This window comes from the organism of the source record quoted next, unplaced genomic scaffold (genome assembly GCF_019419815.1).
Source record: "Pyrus x bretschneideri cultivar Hongxiangsu unplaced genomic scaffold, Pyrus_bretschneideri_v1 Contig16, whole genome shotgun sequence".
Classification (NCBI taxonomy): Eukaryota; Viridiplantae; Streptophyta; class Magnoliopsida; order Rosales; family Rosaceae; genus Pyrus; species Pyrus x bretschneideri.
In genome coordinates this window covers 5,191,951-5,210,819 of record NW_025999457.1, presented here as the reverse complement: position 1 = coordinate 5,210,819, position 18,869 = coordinate 5,191,951, and the positions used below count along the sequence as shown (strand labels likewise).

At 36.9% G+C, this 18,869-nt stretch overlaps 2 protein-coding genes across 2 annotated transcripts; one reads left to right on the top strand and one right to left on the bottom strand.

The window, feature by feature from the left end:
* Positions 1-1,706: 1,706 nt before the first annotated feature.
* Positions 1,707-12,401, bottom strand: LOC103957820 (dynamin-related protein 3A). The gene is made up of 20 exons (XM_009370040.3): positions 11,933-12,401; positions 11,070-11,352; positions 10,959-10,987; positions 10,745-10,846; positions 10,381-10,449; positions 10,232-10,291; positions 9,981-10,094; positions 9,256-9,304; positions 8,990-9,099; positions 8,080-8,172; positions 7,799-7,891; positions 7,572-7,709; positions 5,867-5,980; positions 5,660-5,755; positions 4,447-4,501; positions 4,114-4,265; positions 3,848-3,994; positions 3,293-3,345; positions 3,079-3,178; positions 1,707-2,304 (listed from the first exon to the last, which is right to left on the bottom strand). Exons 1-20 carry the CDS (start codon positions 12,311-12,313, stop codon positions 2,029-2,031), a joined length of 2,514 nt encoding a protein of 837 aa, XP_009368315.2. The 5' UTR covers positions 12,314-12,401; the 3' UTR covers positions 1,707-2,028.
* A 3,479-nt stretch (positions 12,402-15,880) lies between these two features.
* On the top strand, positions 15,881-18,073 carry LOC103957819 (hemiasterlin resistant protein 1). The gene is made up of 5 exons (XM_009370039.3): positions 15,881-16,033; positions 16,622-16,678; positions 16,811-16,894; positions 16,982-17,160; positions 17,749-18,073. The coding sequence occupies exons 1-5, from the start codon at positions 16,012-16,014 to the stop codon at positions 17,842-17,844; spliced, it is 438 nt and encodes a 145-aa protein (XP_009368314.2). The 5' UTR covers positions 15,881-16,011; the 3' UTR covers positions 17,845-18,073.
* Positions 18,074-18,869: the final 796 nt, after the last annotated feature.

The window sequence follows — 18,869 nt, the reverse complement described above, 5'->3', positions numbered from 1 at the left end:
CATGAAAAAGAATCCTAGGAAATAAAGTAGTAAGGTTTCCCAAATAGGCAGGCATACGAGGATTCGGCCCACAGACCCTCGAGCCATGGAATGATTATCTTACCTCCTAATATCTCTTTCATTTGCTTACTTCCTATACGAATGGTTCAGTTAAACTACGTCAATATTTTATACTAATTTTTTATAGAGATAATAAGATAAAAAACCAAAGTGTGAGAGGAAAAAGAGAAAGAGATGAGAATAGGAGAGAGAATTCTACTCATGAGTCGTCAATCATAAGTTTGACAGCTGTCTGTCTTTACAGGTGAAATTATATTTAATAGCTGTCCTATTTTATATTCCAATCTATCCTCTTACAAATTTTTTCATTCTTTTTTTGAATTTCTGCTCTCTTGTCTGAGATTTGAGCATTACTGTCACAGTGGGAATCTATTATTTAACAAAGGACACACTTGTTTCTGTTTTATATTAAATTGTTAATTAACGACTATGTTCCATTAGTTGATGTGGAGTGCGTGAAAAAGAATCCTAGGAAATAAAGTAGTAAGGTTTCCCAAATAGGCAGGCATACGAGGATTCGGCACAGACCCTCGAGCCATGGAATGATTATTTCATCTCCTAATCTCTTTTTCTTTTGCTTCTTTTCTATTTAAATAGCTACAATAAAGTCACGTCAATATTTTATATTGATTTTTTATAAAGATAATAAGATAAAAAACAAAGTATGAGAGAGAGGAGGGAATGAGATAGAGATAAGAGGAGAGAGAATTCTACTCCTGAGTCGTCGATCATATGTTTGACAGCTATCTGTCTATACAGGTGGAATTATATTTGAAAGCTGTCCTATTTTATATTCCGATCTATCCACTCACAATTTTTTTTCTCTCTTTTTTTGAATTTCTACTCTCTCATCTGTCACAGTGGGAATCTATTATTTAACAAAGGACACACTTATTTCTCTTTTATATTCAATTGTTAATTATTAATAAGGCCTACCAATTGAAATGTTTATTATAACTGTCATTTAGTCTCAATTTATTCCTAAAATTGATTTTGTATCACTTTGTTCTCTAACATTTTCAACTGTTTTGGACTCACTTCACTCCATTCCGTTAAACAACTGTTAAATTCAAAAGTATTTTTGACAAATTATCTTTATCTGTTTATTTCTTACCTACACATTAAACCAACTCAATTCCTTTTTTGACAAATTCTAATTAAAGACAATTGGACTTGCCCCGCCCTGCGCTGCCAATTAGTTGAACCCACCATGGCACGGCCATTTTGTATTTAGAATATCTGGACACGCCCCAACTTACAGATGCTAGACCCGTTTGCCCACCCCATCTCGTGAAACGAGTTAACTGAATATACAACTACGAAACAAATTAGCATCCAATATCACTGACTTGCACCTAAACAAAAAAAAAACACACACACACAACTAAAGATGACGAGAATGAGTCATAACAGGACGGCTGTGATAACATTCCCATAGATCTTAGGATCCATGGCAAATAAAACATAAGAAATCCAGTCTTGCAATAAAGAAATGAAACATATGAAAATTCCTTACCGAAAAAATAAAATAAAAACACATAAGAAAATTAAAAGAAATTTCCCCGCACTTGGATAATTGACAAATGGTTGTTGCGGTACGCATAATTTCGAAACAGATATCAAATGAAAAAAACAAAAACGAAAAATATAGGTAACATAATATGCATATCTGAGAGTGCGGACTTGAGAGAACCATCTGACTCTGTCAAAAATAGGTAAGAGTGAGTCCCTGTTATTCTTGGGGCCTAGTTAAGAACAATAAAACAATACAATCATCAGCTTCCTATACGATTATGTAAAATAAACGGGTCGAGAAATACGCAGACGTAAAGGCAATGCCGGATACTAACTCCCCAGCAATCTGCCTACTGAAGGTGTACTTCCAATCACCTCCAATCGGATAGAGCAATCAAATGAATAAATACTTTTGACACTGTTTTGAAAGACTTGCAGTGCTACTCGAACCGCTTATTGATCAACAGTTGGATATTGACCAGGCATGTACGTGCGTCCACTTCCGTTTGAATCCGCATTAGAATAAAATGGCGAGTGAAGCTCCCCCGAGTGAGACGACTTTCTAGACTTCGTATTCTTAGGTGATGCTGAGTAGGAATCATGTGAACTACTTGTATTATACATTGATGATGTTGGCAATCCATGGATCTTTGGCAACCCTGTTGGATCAGCACCCAAACTGTAACCTTTTTCAACTGTGTCGGCTTCCAAAGGCAGTTCATCCAATGTCTACAACAAAGAAAAACAGTGAGTACCAGGTACTAAACTGAGCACTTCGCACGGTATGATCTAAAAGCAGTAATTTCGTTTTCCTTTCTGAAAAGAATCATCAATTAATTAATGACACAATAGAGTACATTGTCGACAAGTTGTTCATTAAAAACATACAATCTCAAACATAACTACCAGAAATGAAGCATATTAACCTCCAAGTAGAACAAGACCCAAACTGCCCAGCCATCTACCAAACATAGCGTTCCGATTTAGTAAAGTAGCACAGATTAGTGACCACATTTTTATAAATGTTTAGTTTTGAATTTAAAATATACTCAGCGACTGACACTTTTTGCAAAGCAGAAGTCGAATCTAAGGGGGTGATTTGTTTGAGATCACAAAATATAAATTATTAGGATTCGGTCAATCAACATTTTGTGTTTTTAAGGGGAGGTTGATGAGAAGTTTTAACAAGTATTGGCCTTAATTGAAGAGAAAATTTGTTTTCATTAACCTGTATTAGAAAATGAAATGTCCATTAACCTATGTCAAAATATGTAATATTTGTTTAAGTAAATCAAAATTTCCTAAAATCCCATACTGCTTTGCCCAGATTGAAGTTCAATTTGCCATTGGCATTTAATTGGGATGATATACGCACACCAATGTACGGAATGCGCACAGATAATGCAGAGACTCTATTTCCACGGAGTTCTAGATGGAGTTGTTTATAAGCAAAGAAAAAACTTGAGCCCTTCAACCTCTGGAGCTCAATTAGGAAAAACATACCCGAAAAGCCTGTTGCAGAACTCGGAGGGTTTCCCTGGTGCGCTTTCTCTTCATTGCTACTTCATCTGGCTCCTGCAGCATCTCTTCAAATAGGTTCTCACTGTTTGACATCGTAAAAACCAAACCGATCAATCAACAGTCAATACAGGAAACTAGTAAATGGCATAAAACATATACAGTGTCATGTAAAATAGGCAGATGCTTTTTCTGTTACCGGTAAAGCTTCTTAATGAAGACGTTGTGCAGCTCACGCTTTGTATGATTTACCTGAGTACATATTGATGACAAAAATAGTAATTAGAATATATGAAATGCTCATAAATCAGTTTAGATCATGCAATATCAATCTTGGGAAAGTACACATAAATTTATGGCTTAAAAAAACACTAACTACATATACTTTCGTACAATAAAATAGTACAAGAATATATGCAAGGCGGATGAGCAAACAAATACATATATATGGTAAAAAAAACCTTTGTTTACTCACAAGACTCCAAAAATTTGTGGGTATAATAAGGAAGCATTTAGATTTAAGAGGTTGCAAGAAAATTGTTGAAGTTTCATCATTGTATAAATTTGACATCCCACGTTAGATGAAAATCATTTCTACCACTTGTACCGCATAGGTAATTGTATAACACAAAACTATAATATCATACCATTCTAGAATATGAAAAAGAAAACATTGGAAAAAAGAAAAGGAAAAGGAAAAAACACGCAAAATAAAAAGTAAATAGCTGGGCACATCCATGAAAGTCAATATTACCAGGAAGTGCATTATTGCTTTTGGTACAGAATCCTCTATATTTTTCCTAACAATGTCATAGTATGATCTTAATAGGAGTTTTGTGACTGCAATTTCAATTGTCTCCTGCTCTGAGTGGCTCTCTGTGGGCCTCAATACAGTTGGCGGCTGAAAGAAGGGTAAACAAGTTAGGAAAACACAGAAAAATAAAATAATGTCGGATATTTAAAAATGAATTACAAGATAAAGGCCCACAGGCAAAGTCAATATTGAAAATGACAAAATACCTCTCTTAAATGGATCATTGAGACTGCTTGTTCAATGTTGTGGATAGGTTCGTTATATGACTTGTTTATTGAGCTCTCTTTAGCAGGTGTGCGGTTGTTATCATTCCCACCAAAAATTGAAGAAATCCCCCAACTTGAACCAGTTGAACCTCCTAAATAATTGCAAAGATGACATTCCATCATTTCATGTGAATTCCAACATGTAACGCATTGATACACTATCATCCCACCAAGAGGACGACATAGATATTATACAGGTATTGTTGAATTCATTGTTTAGTGTTCAACATGTTACCATAATCACCAAAAATATTAAAAACGAAATTGTGTTACCTAATATATTCCCAGAAGATGCTACTTTTTCATTGTCTGCCACAGGTCGTGCACCCTGTCAGTCATCCATACAAATCACAAATACAATTACAAGCTGAAATAGAGACCAGTGTTTTCAATGGTGAAGGCATAAGACATGGCGTTTGGTTCTTGCAAGGTGGTGGAAGCCTCGATATATCAATATGATAGTATAAAATAACCCCCTACAATTTTTATGACACTCCCACTAGAATAGGAAAGTAACCAAATCCTTTTAGAAACGGGAAACTTTAAATAAATCTAGGAACTAATCATAAAACCCAGCCCAAAAGTTTTAATCCAGTCCTAAAAGGAATTGGATTGTCTTCTTTCTCTTTTTAACTCTTCCAGCAATGAACCATAAAAACTTCTTGTTAATGTCCTCATCACGAAAGTCAAAAGGACAAAACCAGTTCCTAGATTCTGAAGTTTTATTGAAAGCTTAAAACCAGAAAAACAAAGGGAAAGAAACAAAACACACCCTGACAACTATAAGTTTCATAATAAAACACTTCCTGAGATAAATTGGAGAAGAAGAAAAAACCTCAACTATCCACTTGTCATGTTCTAATTTATTATTAGTTGCAAAATTCAATTGTTTCCCTTCTCTCATGGGGTTTGAAGTGTTTTTCTCTAAAAGTGTAATCTTATCAAGGTCTTATATGTTAAAAACCCAAAATGGGTTATCAAGGACACTAGCACAAGCAGCACAAACAGAAACTACCAGAATTTCTGCAGAGATAGGGATTATTTCCTAATTCACCTCCAAGATAGTCGGGTTTTATGGATTAAAGCTGAGAGCTGCTGTAATTCAGTTTAGAGTTCAATCTTAGGGTTTCCAAGTCAACTGCTAATGAGAGGGAGAAAGGGATATTTTGGGTTGTTTTAACTTTCACTCTTATCTGTTGGCACGGGTAAATTTAAAGGAATGACGAGTACGCCTCATGAAAAAGGCTTACAAATTTCAGGAGTTCACTTTCCAGAGGACTACCTGAACCGTTTTGGTTGCGCCTCAACTTGAATAGAACCTTAAGAAGCGCTTGGCTAATGCCATTGAAAACACTGATTGTGATTAATGGTAGTAAATGTAGCATCTCTCTACACATGTAACTGTGGTAACTATAGAAAAATTGCTTAGCAACTCAAGTTGAGTTGCCATATAATGAACCTCAGAAAAGGGGCAACTTTCCCATACCTGGTCAGGCACGATTCCATTTACTGGTCTGGCAAGAATTGCTCTAGATTTCAAACTTCTTTCAGATGTTGGTGCCTTATCAGAATCTACACCATCCTAATTCACATAACAGAAATAAAAGACATTAAAGAATTAAAAAAAAAAAAAAAAAAAAAAAGGGGGGACCGACTGATTGCAGTGAAAAAATTATACAACTAATGCATATACCTTTTGCCTTGAAAGGGGCAGTGGTATCCGAGAGGATTTCACCTGTTGCAATGCAAGCTCCACAGCCTTACTCCCACCAACAAAATTTGTGTGTGAAGTATTGATGTAGTCCATCTGCAAAATGAATTACAATAAGACCCAAATATGCTCGCAAAAATACATTAGACAAAGAAAAAAACAATTACAGATGCTCTGAAAGGTTCTAAAGTTGCTATTCCAAAATCTGTATTAAAGCATGGGATCCTTATTGGGACCCAACATGCTCATTTCAAATTTTTTTATGAGAAACTAAATTTTACCAAAGAGTTAAAAACCCATACAAAACATAGTGGTAGAACTTGAAAAGCTACCCTCTCAAAGAAGACTAAAATACTCTCTTACAATGTAGTACAACTCGAACAGCTATCCTACACAAGCTCCCCAATCTAATAAAATTACAGACAATGACAGATCCCTAGATGGTGGAGAAAGTGAAGCTTATTATGATTCCCAAAACCTGACTTTTTGCCAATAGTTCTATATGCCCAAGAAACTATTTCAGAAGGCTAGTTTACCCAACAAAACCGTGACCTGGTAGTTTTCAATTCATGGAAAGGTTGCTAAAAAGAACTCAAACAAGTTGGTCAATACCTCATTTGGAGGCTTTCAAACAACAATTTGACCCTCCATCCATCAAGAACAGCTAATTTGCATCAATGTGAGCAGTCTAAACCTTGTTAGGCCTTACTTAGATGTTTGACCTTGTGAGAATACTAGAGTCAGTGAGGGTTTGATGAAGATGTGGGTTGTAGGTATGTGTTTCAGTTTTTGGGTCTAGTGAAATTTCTTTTAAATGCTTTGTCCGTAATGGTAATTTCATATCGGGTAAAATGGAAGATTCACATTTAAAATAAGTATTGGGTCCCAATAGAATTCCGCGTTACGAAAATGGCATCACTGAGCCATTATGCAGTAGGGAATTTGTTGAATCCAGTTTAGACAAATGTACATTATTACAAAATCAAGTTATAAGTAAAAACACTAATGCCAACCAATTCCATGACTGTATATGTTGATGCTTAACCCTTTCTCCAGATTTCTTAGAGCCAAAGTTACATTTGAAGTTCATTTTATAATGTTTTCATTTGGATGTAATGAGAGCCGTTGGATCATAGTCCAAGCGGCTTCTTTAGCTAGCCTAAGATTTAAGCAATGAATTATGACATGTGTAATCATCTCATAGGGTGATAAGATTGAAGGCTAGGATTTGATCTTGATGTAAGTTAGAGAAGAATCTCTCCTCTCTCCTTAACGGTAATATTACACTATATGTGTGAAAATACAATCAATAGAATCATCATCTTTCACATCACCATCGCTGCACATTCTCTGCAGTTCTACCCAGAAATTCAAATAAATAATCCTTCATAAAAACTCAGAATCAATAGCCATAAACACTAACAGTATATGCACCAAATGACAATAATACAGCAGGCAGGGCCAGATACAGCAGAAAACATAAGGAAACTAAATACCAAAGACCCAACATCATTTCCAACTCAGGCAGAACAGGGGCATAGATTAAGAAATATATGATACCAGCAAAGATAAAAGGCAGTTATTAAAAAAAAAAATTATGGTTCACAGAGGTCAAAAAGAATTAGCATTACCAATTAATTCAAATAATGCACCAGCACTATAGTGCAAAGTATCTTAACCACCATACCTCCATCTCAATAATATGCCCAATCATTGTCTCAGAGGGTTCAAGACCTTCCCGCAGGAAGTTCCCTATGACTTCATCCATACGCTTTCTTAGAATAGGGAATCGCTGCAATTCACTTACTAGGCAGCGATGACTAATCTGAACAGATAACAATATTATTTGAAAACCGAATTAGGAATGTGTATAACCGAGAAAACAAATGAAAATACAAGTACCACTTTTTCTACCTTCATCAACTCGTCATATATGAACCTAGCGCACTGAAGGCTTGGATCTAACAAGCGAGCTATTTGCCTCCGGACAAGATTTTCAAAAGGTACCTATATGCATGAAAGTTAAAATGACACTCTAGATTAATGGAGAGAGTCCAAGTAAAGAAAAGAAAAGACATAAAGAAAGAATGGACAATGCTAATGTAAAATTAAACAATCTGCATCTAAATCACAAGTAAACAAATTTAAAAAACAGAAAAAAAGAAAGCAGAAAGTGAGAAAGTAATAAAACCTACTTCAGGTACAAATAATGCAGATTTAGGACCGGTGGCATTTTGAATGGCAGTTCGAATGTCATCATCTGTAAGATCCTCACATGGATCCACCTCCTACAGACTGAAACCAAATCATATCATTTAATGATGGCAAAGCTTATAAAGGTGGCCCCTATACCAACGACAAAACACCTTAGGAAGAGGGAAAGACTGAATAACAGTCATTTAGCTTTTAAACCTCATCATACCATACTTCTCTATAAGCAAGATCTGACACTTTTAAACTCTATAAAGTTGCACAGAGAAATATAATTCAAAATGTGTTAAGGACAAAGGTCATATTGTTTTCATCACAAAGAAACTTAAATTGAAACATTTAACAGTTGAGTTACCCTTTATACATGTAGAAAGACTTAAACAGCTAAAAACGAAAAAAAGTAAAAAGGACAAACTTGCATTAATTTAAATTTTAAGCACCCATATATCCATATAACATCGAACAGTCACACCAGTGTCCACATTGAAAAAAAGCATACGCTTTTAAAGATTTTAAAAGTTATCATTCCTACAAAAACAAATAAGAAAATTACTCCATTTAATTGGTGAAGTGAAAAATAGTATAATTTTTAAATTGCAATCTGTTGTGCTCTCAACCGTCCAAATGGACCAATAACCTAAATTGGCATACAAATTAAAATATAGAACAGATTCTTGAAAGTAATATTATTGAAACTGTAATACAGTATGCTGTCATCATACTGAAGATGAAGGAAAATAAATCATGCTTAGGATAGAGCAAAACAATTGTATTTTAAGTAACATGCAAAATTAAAGCATAAATGTTATTTGTATGCTGCTCCACTAATTAAAGAATATCAGAGAGATTCGGCCATATAAGATCTCAGCCAGATATGTAACACAAAGTTCAAACCTCCAAACTCTTCACAAAGATATTTTGAAAAATATAATGAATTCGCGCTCCACCAGAAAGCTCAGTTGTTGACATTTCTTCATTTTTTCCCTCAACCATTGTAGAAAATGCTGTTTTCAACAAGAAATTTCAGATACCGTAGATCAGTTTACACATTCTACACAAAACAGATGCATACACAGGTAAAATATACAAACTAAACAACATGATCTGTAGCATTTATTAGGAAAGACAAAAGGATAAATAGCACGTAAAACCATATTTACCTTCAGAGTACTTTGAAAGAATATTAAGAAGAAGAGCTCCCTGACCAGCCTATTGGCAACAAAAGATAAGAAAGATAGTTATATAAACATAAAGAAATCATATTCAGGACAAAGACCACCAGAACTTAAAGTAGGGAATCTATGCATAGAATTCAAGTGTCAAAATAGTCAAGTTTACAACTCTTTGGCATCGCAACGGTCGTTGAAGTTGCATCACATTTATAACTGCCTATTATCACATCAAAATATAGCACAGAAGATTGCATGACAGAGATTATAAGTTACAAACAAGTCCTGTATTGTGGTTAGGACAGAAACCCAATAACCTCAAGATATTACAGCATAAAACTCAATCATCCAATAATATAATCCATATAGATCACTATGGTATCGTTTGGTATGCAGACGGGACGGGACGGAACGGGATGGGACGGGACGGGACAGGACGGAACGGAACAGAGCGGGAGTAAAGATGCCATCGGATGGAAATAAGGAGGAAGAAGAAGGAGACGGAGAGGTTATAACTTTGTGTTCCACGGATGTGGAACGAGTCATTCCAGGGGGGTGAGGTGGAACGAAAATTCACCCAAAACTCGTCTCGTGGAACAGCTCGTTCCACCCGTTTTAGGCGCACCAAACATGGGACGGAACGCCTTGTCCCACTCTGTTCCGTCCCGTCCCACGTACCAAACGGTACCTATAGTTTTAACTAACAATAAGTGCACCTTTGATTCTGTGATTTCCCCATAACTGGCATGCTCCTTGGCAACAGCAACTAGTGTAGAGCTTATGCGTGATTTGAGCCCCGGAAGTACTGCCTTAATATGTTGTACCAGAATCTGTAAATAATTATAAAGGTTAAGTTCATAATCTATCTGCATTAATATAGCAACCTTCATAAGGGACGGCCCAAATTACAGTAGTATAACAGTTGCAAACACAAGACAACTTTATAAGAGTTCAAAAAATGTTATACCTGGTTCAACTTCTTTGCCAACTGAGGGACGCCACAGCGATCAGCTAGACCATTATATACCTATACCATCATATGAAAAATTTCTATTTAGAAGAGTTTCTAAATCCATGCCAACAGATAAATAATAATTCAAGGAAGAGTAAGCATACTGGGCGGCTGCGGAAAAAATTCTCCTCAGCCACAAGAGCATCCTTAATACTTCGGTTCATCATAATATCCTGTTTGAAGTACAACAATAAACAGCCTTATTAGAAACAATTCAAATTAATTTCCTAATCTGATAATCCATATTTGCATATACGCAAGAAAGCCAACATCAAATTAAAATAACTATTAGGTATGAGTCGTATGACTTTCAAAGGAACAAAAAGGGAGTAGTAAAAAAAAGTCTAAATCTTTAACAAGATTTATATATTCATGTTCCACAGCAATAAAGTATCTTTAAAACTTACCACCATCATCTCACATACAGCAGAGAATAAACAATCTTTTATGAAGTTTAAGATAAAGTACCTCCTGACTACGATTCACAACACCTACATAACCAAGTCTCAGGGGAATCACTTTTCCAAGCAACAGATTACGGGCATCAGTACCTCTATCCATTATATCCAACTGAAGTCATTAAAACATGAGTCAAAACCATATCAGCACAAAATAAACATCTTGCAAATGTGTCAATGTATTAACCCTGTAAAAGAAATCTAGTTTAAAAAATAAATCTCACCTTTGTGATTACTCCTATGGTTCGTAGACCTGTCAATAGGAAATTGCACATACTACTGCTAGTCAGATACAATTTAACCAGGAATGCTAAATGCAGAAGAGCAGAAATTACCATCAGGATCTGCATTTCCCGCAATCTGAAGAGCATCTGAGTTTGCTAGATCAGAATTTGCTGCTGTAACAGCAAGAATTAAACAACTTGGAATTTTGATATATGACATGATCATTGTCCGAATTCTTGCTTCGATATCAGAGGGTTGATCACCAACAGGAACCTTCGTTATACCAGGTAGATCTACTAGAGTGATATCAAGAACATTTGGTGAAAATATCTTCAAGCGTATCTGCTTGTCTGTGACACCTTTATTCACCCCTGCTTCTCTCTCTGTCACAGCCTACATCAATAGAAATTTATTTAGAAGTGGAAGACCGCATATGTGTGTGTACATAACTTAATACATCAATTTCTATAAGAATACATAACGAAAACTAAATAATATAAATGAAAGTATAAGTCAATTATGATCTCCACACTAGGGTGAGTAGAAGCAAATGTGAGAAAGTTCAAAAGTGAAGCAGAATCTTACCATAACAATTTTAGTTTCTCACCACCTTAATTTCAAAAGTAGGAAGCATTGGAACAAAAAATTGTTGGCAGAATGAAAGTAAGGGTTAGAGTCAGACAGGAAGCAAACTTTCTGGTAAATATTTTATTTAAAGGGGCTACATTTAAGTACAAAAATTCCATTTCTATGGTGGCATTTTAACACTGAACTGCTGAATAGTAATCGCTTAAACTACTGACCCGGAAGACGGGCTAAACCGATTATGTTCAGAAAAGAAAATTGCACTTACTTTGCAACCCAATGAAGTCACTTCTTACAATATTCAAATTCAGATCATATTTGCATAACATGCCCGAGGAGTCAAACAACAAAATTAAAATACCCAGACAAGTGATCCAATAGAAAGCACCTGAATTTCCCTCCGAATCTCAGAGAAATCGTAGAAGCGCTTCCCAGGGACGTGCAGGAACTCCCCATATTCCTCATCGGTGCCGTCAGCGTTGCGCTTAGTCTGCAAGAGCTGGAGCACGAGGGGGCGGCGCGTGCAAATTTCAGAACCACGCGGCAAGAAGTCACGGCCAACGAGGGCCTCGAGAACGCTGGACTTGCCACTACTTTGGCTGCCAACGACGGCCACCTGAGGGAGCTCGATGGTGGATTGGGAACCGAGCTGCGCGAAGATGTCTTGGAGCTTGTTCACTATGGGGATCACAGAGTTGCCGAGAGGGGAAGCTGAGGGTGAAGGAGAAGAACCGGATTGGGGGGGTGCCACTGAGGGCTCGTCGGCCATGGTTGGATTGGATCTTGCAGGAAGGAACTGGAAGGTGATGCCCTAGGGTTTTGGAAATTTCTTGGAGAGAGAGAGAGAGAGAGACTAGAGAGAGAGAGAGTTTGATTTGATTATCGTGTGACTGGAGCCTTTTGAGTTTTAGCCGTTTAAGTCCGTTCTTTACGAGAAAGGGGTACGAGAGGAGGAGGATTAATTTACTTTTGGATCGACGACGTTCTACACACCAAAGGTACAGTTTCAAAAATCAAATTTTGTATCAAGTTTTTTTTTTTTTTAAACGATATTATTTATATTAAATAATAATGTGGTTAAAATTTATTTTCAACGAACTTTAAGTGAGAGGCATGTATAAGTTTTAAAATGTATATGTTTATTTTTTTTATTTTTTTTAAATAATATATTAAAGCAAGAAACCTATTACACAACCAATTTCCTTAAGGGATGTGCTATCAACACATCCCATTTTACTTCTCACACATCCTTGATAATTTCTGTCCGTTGATCTTTTTTAATTCATCCGATCCGACGGCTGAAAATTAAAAAAGTGTGTGAGAAGTAAAATGGGGTGTATGAATATCACATCCCTTTTCCTAATATCAAAACATGCAAATTTTGAACATTCCTAACAATAGATGTAAGAACATCAGCAACAAATTTTGTCTCTTTGAAAAGTATGGGACCCTTGGACCTCCCGGAAGTAATCAAGCATCCCAACGGCATCCTCAAGAATGCTTTTCACCCTCCAAGGCGTTTTCACAGCGCGCCTGAACCGCCTCGACAATCAGCTTGGAATCTCCTTGGACAATAATGTGAGATGGCCTCCCTCGGAGCCATATCCTCCACTACCATAATCGTATTATCTCCTAAATTAAAAGCTCCGGCAATCTTAGGCTTCCCATCCTCTTCCCTGATGACGAAACCCGCCGAAGCCACATTATTGGCCACCGATCTAATGTGACACCATCATTTGTACCAAAAACATCCTCACAAAAGATCAATCTTGAGGAGATCCCTGATGCACAATCAATTCGATCAGTTTGTGGTATATTTGTGATGTGACAAACCCATTTTGTGCTAATGTGTGGTATAAAAACGTAATTGGATTAAATATTATAAAATAAAATAAAAATCATTTTACCGCTAGTCAAGCATATTCAAAGCACATGTGGTTTATCGTCTATCATTGACGCCCCAACAACAATATTTGAGGACAATTTGCATGCATAGCTGTTTTGAAAAGCATACATCAAGAGAGACCATACCAATCACATTGCACCGAAGTTATTATTCTCTCATCAATAGCAACAGCATCAAAAAGATCGAAGCAAAAGAAGACAATCCCGTCAATCTCTTCACCAAGTCATTACTAAAGTCCACTTTTCATAATTTGTCCAAGAAAATAGAATGCGTAAACTGTCCAAATTATACTGCTCGAAGTCTAATTAAGGAGTTTTGTTGAACTTAGAAGGAGTATTTGGTAGATACCAAGTGACCTTAATGTACTATTTTCCTTAGTTCATGAGCATTTGTCCCACTAAGTTTTACTATCCTAACAAAGTTTTAACGAGTCACTTATCTTAGGTTGGTCATATCCTGATGTGCACACTCATCACCATTTGTGTAATTGCCTATGCCGTTTGAAGACTTCAACAATCATCTGATTCTAATCGGATTTGAGATATGTAATTTTTTTTTTTTTTAGATATATAATTCTTTTCGACTTGTATTGCTTTAGAGACAAAAAAAAAAAAATAAAATCCTTCTACAGCAGATACACCACGAGAAAAGAAACCATGCTGTAATTTTAAAGGGTAAATCTCAGTTTACTACCCTTAAGTTTCGTGGTTTTCAACATTTAGTACATCAATTTTTTTTTCTTCCCAAAGTCATACTTAAAGTGTTAATTTTGGGACAGTCTCATACATCCGTTAGTTAAACTGTTAAGTCTACCGTTAACTGATGACGTGGCTCCTGTATGGACAATGACTGGGCGCGATGGTAAAATAAAAAAAACAAAACCCTCTTTTTCCTTCCCCCTTCATCTTCCCCACTAGAAAAAGGGCCAGATTCCTTCCCCCTTTTTTACTTCCCCCTTTGTCTTCCCCACTGGTGCGACGAATAAGCCCCTTGCCTCCCTCGCCTGCGCCAGCTTCCATCTCCACCGTTCGCTCCCCTCTCTCCTCTTCTCTTTCCTCTTTTCTCTCTTTATCACATAAGTTTTTTTCTCTCTTTCTCTCGCCAGAAGGGGAAAACCCTAAAGAGCCGTTTACACCCACCTGAGTAAGTTTTGTCTCTCCTTTCTCCTCTCTCTCTCTCTCTCACTGTCTCTCTTTCTCTATCTAAAATTTGAATATATGGATCCTTGTACTATTAACCTGCCATTTACATTCTTGTGCATATTTGTATTTTTAAAAACTTCAAACTTTATTATGAATTTGTTATTTTTCTCCTTGTTATACCCAAATCTCACATCCCAATTTCTCAGATTACAAAACCCTAATTTGTTGTATTTGATTTTGGATGGAAATTCAGATATGGGTGTTGTTTGTTTACTTGGTTAGGAGATATTGACCGGGAAACTTATAGAGCTTGACGGAGTGGTCGACAAAGTCGAAGGCGAGGCAGGTGGAGTTGGGGTTGAGAGCAATAGCCATGATGCTATTGCGATGGGGGCAAAGGAGCTTTTGAGGGTTGGACAGGATAAGAGAGTTGTGGATGGCGATTGTGGGCTCGAGGAGAAGGCCGTCACAACGTGGTAAGCTTTCTGGTCCCACAGCACTGATCGGTACGACGGCCCCCCCCCCGCCACTGCTCGTGGGCCTCTTGGAGCTTCAAAGTTCGGATCTTCATGGCTCTGCGTGTAGATCGACGGAAACTTGGATTTGGGTTTTGTTGGATTTTCCAAATTTTTTTTGTTGTTTGATTTTTTTTTCATGGTTTAGGGGGTATTTGGGGCTGAGCTTTTATTTGGGTTTTGAAAGTTTTAGCTCAATTTTTGTAGGGTTGTTGATTTTTCTGGATTTTGGAGATGAAGATTGAGATAGGTTTAGGATGATGAAGATAAAGCCATGGTTCCTGCAGTTTTAGGAACCACTAATTTTTTTTTTGAACCCTTCTCAAAAAAAAAAAAAAATTCACGTGGACCCTTAATGACACGTGGCGCTTAGTCATTGTCAACATGGGCACCACATTATCAGTTAATGACAGATTTAACAGTTTGACTAATAGATGTATGAGACTGTTCTAAAATTAACATTTTAAGTATGACTCTGGGATGAAAAAACATGATGTACTAAATATTGAAAACTATGAAACATGAGGATAGTAGACTGAGATTTACTCAATTTTAAATTTACCAATACGTCCCTCCTTATTTTTACTTGTTTCTAGATAATTCCAACTTTTAACTGTGACCTTAACAACCACGGCCCGGATCCGGTCGTCATTCAAAACAAGTTTAGCGGCGATCCTCATCCAAAAGTCAAAGTACCAATGAAGACCATGAGATAATCAAATAGGTTTGTGCCACGTATCCGAGTACGCGATTTCATTGGCGTAGCAGATTTGCACTCTTTTGCATATAAAAGAAGCCTGTGAGGGCCACCGGGGGCCAGATAGCTTTTTGCAGACTCGTTCTTCCTCAAATTGTCTCTCTCCTGATATTCGCAGACTTAAATCCCTAGGTTTTTCTCGCTGCCATGGCTCGCCGAAGCTCAGGAGGTACACGCCGCCGTCTCTTCTCTTCCTCGATATCTGTTTCTGCCTTCTTATTCTGTAGATCAGAACCCTCCGTTTGTGTGATTTGATTTCCATTTGTTTCCGTTTATTCTAGGGTTTTGGGTTTGCTGAGAAAACCATTGAATCTTTATGAAGTTTCTCTTTCTTTGTACAATAACATTTGTGTATGCGGCTTTTTAATTAGCGTTAGGTTTCTAGGGTTTCCAATTTCAAAGGAAATGGAGGTTCTTGGGTTTGTCTTACTTTATGAAGATTTTTTTTTTCTAATCGTTTTCATTTTATTTTCCGAATTAGGTTTATTGTTTGATTAGGCTAATTAGTACATCAAGAGACATAAGCAGTTTATAGTGCGCTGCGCTTTACATGTTTTTACAATTTCCATAACTTTAGGGCTTGTATGTCGCCGTGTCTGGGGTAAACACTGTATTATTTTTGTCGTAGTAAGCTTTTGGAGGGAGCTTGAGTTTGGGTTGGATGTCTTCATGCCATGATGAATTTATATGTGTATTCATTTTCTTCTATTATGGGTTGTATATGTTTTGTTTAATGTGCTTTAAAATCCTTTTACAGGTCGATCTGCTCGCCCAGCTCCTCGTCATGCACCTGCACGCAACCCGCCTCAGCCTGGTAACTATTCTAAACTTTTTTGATAAGTTAGCACTATTGCTACGTTAGCATTTATTGCTGTCATGTTTATTTTGTTTGTTAATATAATATTGTCCTTTCACCTCTAATTGAATTATCTGTGTGACAATGCAGTTCGCCAAGCTCCTCCTCCAGCTCCAGCTCAGCCTGGAAGTGGTGGATCTATGCTTTCGGGAATTGGATCAACCATAGCCCAGGGTAATATGTTTGTCTGGTTGCTTATAACCGTGCATGCACTATCATTACAATTGGTGTTGTATGTCTGATTTTACCCTTCTGTTGCAGGTATGGCTTTTGGTACTGGAAGTGCCGTGGCACACAGAGCTGTGGATGCTGTGATGGGTCCTCGCACTATTCAACATGAAGCTGTAGTCTCTGAGGCCACTGCTGCTGCTCCAGTCCCCATGGTTAGCAGCATGGGTGGCTCAGATGCATGCAGTAATCACTCTAAGGCATTCCAAGATGTATGCAAAACTCTACAACATTTTCCTTTTATTTTCCTGAAAATTTAGTGTCTCAAATAAAATGCTATTGTGTTTCTTTGTTATACTTGTGGATGAGTAAGGGGAAGAAATAGCAATATACCATTCTAGTTTTTAATTTTTTGACCTTCTCTTGCCCATACATAAGGCATTTCTTTGTTGTGAAGTTCGGTAGTTTCTTGCTAAAAATTGTTTTATACCCATTCCTAAGATCCCTTTTAGTTTGTAATTGTGATCGTAACTCATCTTTTCTAGGATTCATACGGCCGACCCTGCTTAGTGGGACAAGGCTGTGTTGTTGGTGTTGTTGTATGTGCATTAACAATATGATGATATGTATCTTGAGATCTGTGTAATGAGGTTTCCTCATGCATCTGCGGAAGAGTTTTCTGGCTAATTGAGACATGAATATCTTTTAATGGTTTTCATTTTGGTTTACCTGACCATCAAAATGTTCATGTTTCAAACAATTCTCTCGTAATAAATTTAACTGATCCTTATTAAATGAAATGAAATGGGAAATTTGAAATTGTTTGAGAACTAAGTCCGGTCTATTTGTTGACATTGCAGTGCGTCAACCACTTTGGAAGTGATATCAGCAAGTGCCAGTTCTACATGGATATGCTATCCGAGTGCAAGAGGAACTCCGGCGTGTTGAATGCCTAAGCACGACTTCCTCTGCCATACAATGAATTATTACCTGCTTTAAAGTCTGAACGTTTTATTCATTCCTGTGCCTGTCATGATGGTGAAATTAGTGATCTATTGTGGGGGAAAGGTTTATATAAATCTTTGTATGCATGGGGAAACATGCTGCATTAAGTAGTGCCTTTTATTTGAACTTGGTTCTTGTTTTGAGTATTCATGGTGGTAAAATAATGATCTTTGGAGCTTATGCTGGTTAGTGTGTTTTGAGCCTTATATCTTCTGTTCTGGTCCTTTCTTTACTGGAGCTGATGTGGGAGGTGGACTGGGACATAAATTATCTTCTGGCCTTGGGTTTAATCATGTCTCTCTTGTTTAAGTGTAAGGTAGTCATCAAACAACCAAGACTTTGTAGATCTATAGCGGTAGAGTTGCTGTTTACGCTGCCTATGTATACAACCCAAATGCAGAGTTTAAGTTACAATAGGGTTGGACAAACCCTATAAGCTCGTAGACTAATAGGGGTGTGAGATACAGTCACTTTAGGGTTAAGACCGCACACAGATTGGTGTCTCTATGGCCTATTTTATTGTGATCGGAATATAGTTGGTACATCATGTGTTTTCGTACATGGGGTGAAAAATTTTATTTATTAAGTTATTAACTTTTTAACATAGATATTCAATCATTTGTATACTGACACGTAATGTATCATTCCGTGTTTTGGTCACTGAAAAATCTCTCCTCGACTGAGTGATACACTATCCATCTGAAAAATCTCTCCTCGACTGAGTAATACACTATCCATTTATTGATTAAAATGCCAGGTGGAACAAAATGATTGGACAACAATTAAAAAAAGAAAAAGATGGAGAGTCGGTCTCGTGAAAAATGGGGAGAGTTTCTTCTTCCGTCTTCTTTGCTGAAACCAAGGTTCAAGAACAGTAGAGTAAGTGGTTTTCTCTGTGTAGCTCTTTGCCTAAAATTAGATCTTTCTTCTTCATACAAAGCTTATGTTGCACCGTATTTGCGCATACGCACTCCTT

What these genes read in the sequence shown, in the direction of transcription:
- LOC103957819 (XM_009370039.3), top strand. Translation starts at nt 16,012, where the DNA reads ATGGCTCGCCGAAGCTCAGGAG. An exon ending in GGCTCGCCGAAGCTCAGGAG is followed by an intron (nt 16,034 to 16,621) that starts GTACACGCCGCC and finishes ATCCTTTTACAG; the next exon opens with GTCGATCTGCTCGCCCAGCT. An exon ending in ACGCAACCCGCCTCAGCCTG is followed by an intron (nt 16,679 to 16,810) that starts GTAACTATTCTA and finishes GTGACAATGCAG; the next exon opens with TTCGCCAAGCTCCTCCTCCA.
- LOC103957820 (XM_009370040.3), bottom strand. Translation starts at nt 12,313, where the DNA reads ATGGCCGACGAGCCCTCAGTGGCACCCCCCCAATCCGGTTCTTCTCCT. An exon ending in CTGCATTATTTGTACCTGAA is followed by an intron (nt 7,892 to 8,079) that starts GTAGGTTTTATT and finishes TCATGCATATAG; the next exon opens with GTACCTTTTGAAAATCTTGT. An exon ending in AAGCAATAATGCACTTCCTG is followed by an intron (nt 3,346 to 3,847) that starts GTAATATTGACT and finishes ATATGTACTCAG; the next exon opens with GTAAATCATACAAAGCGTGA.